Genomic DNA, 5,072 nt, shown 5'->3' on the forward strand with positions numbered 1-5,072 from the left:
AGTTTGGTTCAATAATAGTGTTATCATTTTACTTCCATCAAAATGAAATGATATATCAAAGAAACAAGCATTGATACACCGCTATTAACCAAAGTCCTGATTTTATTTGTATTTCACTACTTTTTTGGGACAAAAAAAGTCTGAAAAGCTGCCAAGGGCTGAGAAGTACATAGTGGTACAGAAAACATTTATTACATAAAACAATTGTTAGACTCCTTTTGATTGTGAGTATAGAAATTCCAACCTGAAATTCCAAGGGATGCCAGATTTTGCTAAGCATGGTTGCAGGAAATAGTCAAGTCATTGGTATGTATCTTCCCCAGTTCTTTTTTGACTGCGATTTTCTTTATGCTGACTTCATAGTCATGTGAAGCATGTAAACATGCTTTATTTAATGGCTCCCAAAGACCCAGGTTTATTTTTTCATAGCTCTGAGTATAACAGAAAAGAATATTCTAAAATTTACAAAGATTTATTGAATTGAGTTTTACTGGACTGACTTTGGCCTCATGCCCAACTCATTGAGTCCTTGTTCATAGAGAGAAAATGGTCATTCTTGAAGTCTGGGCTAGAATTGCAAACTTGAACTAATCAGGGAGTCCAATGTCTTGATTGGTTAACTGTGGTTTATGGACCCTTATATGGTTTATGGACCCATGTATCCTTTAAGGAAGACAGTCTACCTAAATAAAGAAATAAACACAATGATTGAGGTAGAGCTAGAGATAAAGACGTGTGTGTGTGTGTGTGTGTGTGTATTGTGTGTGTGTGTGTGAGAGAGAGAGAGACAGAGACAGAGACAGAGACACAGAATGCTATTATGAGATTATCCTGGGCATTAAAAAAAAAACATTATCTGTAAACTTCAAGACAATTTACCTCTACACCAGCCCATATGGTAAACATGTAAGCAGCAACCTCCCAGTAAGTACCTGCTGTATTACAGAGCTTTCCAGCATTTTAAGTGGCGTGTCGCATGTATTAAATGACAAATTACTACAGTAAATTATAATACCAACCAGATGTAACCTGGTACTACAACATGTTACTAAGAGTCTTTTTTGCACCTGAATGTCTGAGAGCCTGAAAGTCTCCTTTGCACCTCCCAACCCAACCCCTAAAATAAGGTCATCACCATCTTGGCAAGTCTGTAAACCAATCTTGGCTGCAAACTGATTGGGGAATGCTGGTGCTGAATAGAACATAGCCTTTGGAATCAAGCAGAAATGAATTTGAATTCTGTCCCTCTTAGTAACTAGCAATGTAGTCCTGGGTAATTTTCTGTAACACTCTCTCTCTCTCTTTTTTTGGACTTTTATTAAGATGTAATTGACATACAATAAACTGCATATTTTTTAAATGTACAGTTTGATATTTTTATTAGTAATATATATATGGCAATCCTGATCTCCCAATTCATCCCACCCCAAGCCCCCTCCCCACTTTCCCCCCTTGATGCCCATATTCTATAACTCTTTGAAGTTCATTTTTTTCACAAGATAACTTTGCATTCTGGAAAGTTAACATGGTTAAGAAAAGATAAAAAAATGTCAGCTTTTACTTGTGGTAGAGACTCTTCCTAAGGATATCAGATCATAAACATTTAAAGTTTAGTAAGGAATTTTAGAAAGAATATGAGTTAAGGCTATAAAATCATTAATGCCATATATAATGTTAACATAGTTTTATTACATATTCTTGTAAATGAGAACCAGAACAATGACTATGCACAACACTAAAGTATATGAAATGTGCTATAATGACACACTTCTAATTAACTTAAATTTGAAACATCCCATTGTCTCCTTCCTGGGTTCATTCAAAGAGTTTAATCTATGCATAAAATCATCATTAAGCATTCCCCATCAATGTTAAAACAAACTTATATTGATTTGCCTTTCCTTAGAAATGTCTTCTCTCAAACACTGAGTATGTCTAGGTTCTCATTAAATAATCATTGTGGAAAGACTAAGTTTAAATCTGAATGATTTGAAAATAACTAACTTTATATCAATTCATTCATATATTGCTTATGTTATTGTTAACAAGCTAAAGTAAATTTCTTTGGTATAAGTATAATTCAGTTACAAGTACAGAGATTGATGACCACATGGTAATGGACAAGATAAGAAAATTCATTGTAAAAACCAAACTGTTACAAGTCAAATTCCCAATTTTGATTTTCCTTAAATCTTTTTTTTTAAAGTGAGGTACAAATGAAGAAAAAAGCACACAGGTATTAAAGGACACACACACGTACACATACACACACAGAGAGATTTTTAAATTTTTAGGAAGAGTAAGTGATAATAAAATCAGCTTAAACAAGTAGCTTTACTGTTTCAACATTCAGATAGGAATATTAACAATATAGAAAATATTTTAAAATTACAATAATGTACATCTGTGGTCTTTCAAATATTTATTATTTAATAATGAATCTCAGATAATTTTACTTTCTTGAAAATTTTTTTATCTTACTGACCATGTCTTTGAAGGCTGTTTTCACTTGCTTGTTCCTTAGTGTATAGATGAAAGGGTTCAAGAGAGGGGCAACTGAGGTGTTTAAAACAGCCGCTCTCTTATTAAAAGCTGCGGCATCCTTTGCAGAGGGATTTACATACATGAAGATGCAGCTTCCATAAGAAAGTGAGATCACAATCATGTGAGAGGAACATGTAGAAAAAGCTTTTTTTCTTTGTTCAACACAGGGAATTTTCAGAATTGTCCTGATAATGTTCATGTAGGAAAGAATCACTAGCATCAAGGTGAAGATGAAGGTAACCACGGCAAGGACAAACTCAATCACTTCTATGAGGTGTGTGTCTGAACAGGATAAATGCAACAGTACCGTATAGTCACAGCAATAATGATTGATGATGCTGGAGGCGCAGAAAGGCAGCTGCAGAGTCATTACATGTGGCACAATGACAACTAAAAAACCCGAGAACCAGGAACACAGGACAAGTTGAATGCAGAGTCTTCTGCTCATTATGGTTGTGTAATGTAGGGGTTTGCAAATGGCAACATAGCAATCATAGGACATGACAGCTAAAAGGTAAAATTCAGTTGCTCCCAGAAGGATGGCAAAAAACAACTGAGTGAAACAAGCAGCAAAAGAGATAGTCTTGTCTCCAGTTCCAATATTGACTAACATTTTGGGAACAAAGACAGAGGTAAAAGATATTTCCAAAATGGAGAAATTGCAGAGGAAGAAATACATAGGAGTCTGAAGGTGACAATCCAGCAGGGTCAGAATGATGATGATCAAGTTTCCAGTGATACTTAAAATGTACGTGAACAGCAGGAAAAGGAAAAGCACAGCTTGAAGCTTGGTGTCACCTGTCAGTCCAAGAAGGATGAACTCTGTCACTGATGTCTGGTTTCCCATTATTCACTTCAGAGAAATTAAGGGAGAACATAATAATCATGGTAAAGTTTGGAATTAAAGAAAAGTTAGCAGGCTTTTATTGGGAAATAAAATCAAACTCAAAACAATTAGAAGTAAAATTTAAAACTCAGAATCTTCCTCTCCCCCTTACTTTTTCTTTTTCTTTTAATTGGAGTATAGTTGTTTTACAATGTTGTGTTAGTTTCTAATGTACAGCAAAGTGAATCAGCCATATGTATATATATATCTCCTCATTTTTGGATTTCCTTTCCATTTAAATCACTGCAGAGCACTAAGCAGAGCTCTCTGTGCCATGCAGCAGATTCTCATTAGTTATATATCTTATACATATTAGCATATGTATATGTGTCAGTCCGAGTCTCCCAATTTATCCCATCCTGTTTCCCCATTGGTGTCCATACATTTGTTCTCTATGGCTAGGTCTCTATTTCTGCTTTGCAAACAGGTTCATCTGTACCATTTTTCTAGATTCCACATATATGCATTAATATATATTTGTTTTTCTCTTACTGACTTACTTCACTCTGTATCACAGTCTCTAGGTCCATCCATGTCTCTACAGATGACCCTATTTCATTCCTTTTCATGGCTGGGTAATATTCCAATGTACATATGTACCACATCTTCTTCATCTATTCATCTGTCAATGAGCATTTAGATTTCTTCTAGGACATGGCTATTGTAAATAATGTTGCAATGAAAATTAGGGTGCATGTGTCTTTTTGAATTATGGTTTTCTCTGGGTATATGCCCAGTAGTGGGATTGGTGGGTCTTATGGTAATTCTGCTTTTAGTGTTTTAAGGAACCACCATACTGTACTCCATATGCACCTATGGTAAGCTAATGTATGACAAAGGAGGCAAGAATATACAATGGAGAAAAGACAGTTTCTTCAGTAAGTGGTGCTGGGAAAACTGGACAGCTACATATAAAAGAATGAAATTAGAATACATCTTAACACTGTACACAAAAATAAACTCAAAATTGATAAAGTCATAAATGTAAGGCCAAAAACTGAAAAAATCTTAGAGGAAAACATAGGAAGAATACTCTTTGACATAAATTACAGCAAGATCTTTTTTCCACCTCCAAGAGTAGTGGAAATAAAAACAAAACTAAAAACAAACGAGACCAAATGAAACTTTAAAGCTTTTGCCCAGCAAAGGAAACCTTAGGCAAGACAAAAAGACAACACTCAGAATGGGAAAAAATATTTGCCAATGAATCAAGGGACAAAGGATTAATCTCCAAAATACATGAGCAGCTCATGCAGCTCAATGTCAAAAAAGCAAACAACAGAATCAAAAAACTGGTGGAAGAGCTAAATAGATATTTCTCCAAAGAAGACATATAGATGGCCAAGAGACACATGAAAAGATGCTCATTATCACTGATAATTAGAGAAATGCAATTCCAAACCACAATGAGGTATCACCTCACAACAGTCAGAATGGCCATCATCAAAAAATCTAGAAACAATAAATGCTGAAGAGGGTGTAGAGAAAAGGGAAGCCTCTTGCACTGTTGTTGGAAATGTAAATTGATATCCCTTACTTTTTCAATGACAGATCTTGTAATGAAACAATTTACACACTTTCCTATTTTGATTCATAAGTAACAAAGGTACTGCTTTTAGAGACATCTTCAACTATTTCTCTA

General features: G+C 34.8%; 1 protein-coding gene across 1 annotated transcript; it reads right to left on the bottom strand.

Annotated features, from left to right (window-relative positions):
* Positions 1-2,452: 2,452 nt before the first annotated feature.
* On the bottom strand, positions 2,453-3,391 carry LOC130833712 (olfactory receptor 6C4-like). Its single transcript, XM_057703625.1, has one exon. It carries the CDS (start codon positions 3,389-3,391, stop codon positions 2,453-2,455), a length of 939 nt encoding a protein of 312 aa, XP_057559608.1.
* Between the last annotated feature and the right edge of the window lie 1,681 nt (positions 3,392-5,072).

This window comes from Hippopotamus amphibius, chromosome 12 (genome assembly GCF_030028045.1).
Source record: "Hippopotamus amphibius kiboko isolate mHipAmp2 chromosome 12, mHipAmp2.hap2, whole genome shotgun sequence".
In the NCBI taxonomy this organism is placed as follows: Eukaryota; Metazoa; Chordata; class Mammalia; order Artiodactyla; family Hippopotamidae; genus Hippopotamus; species Hippopotamus amphibius.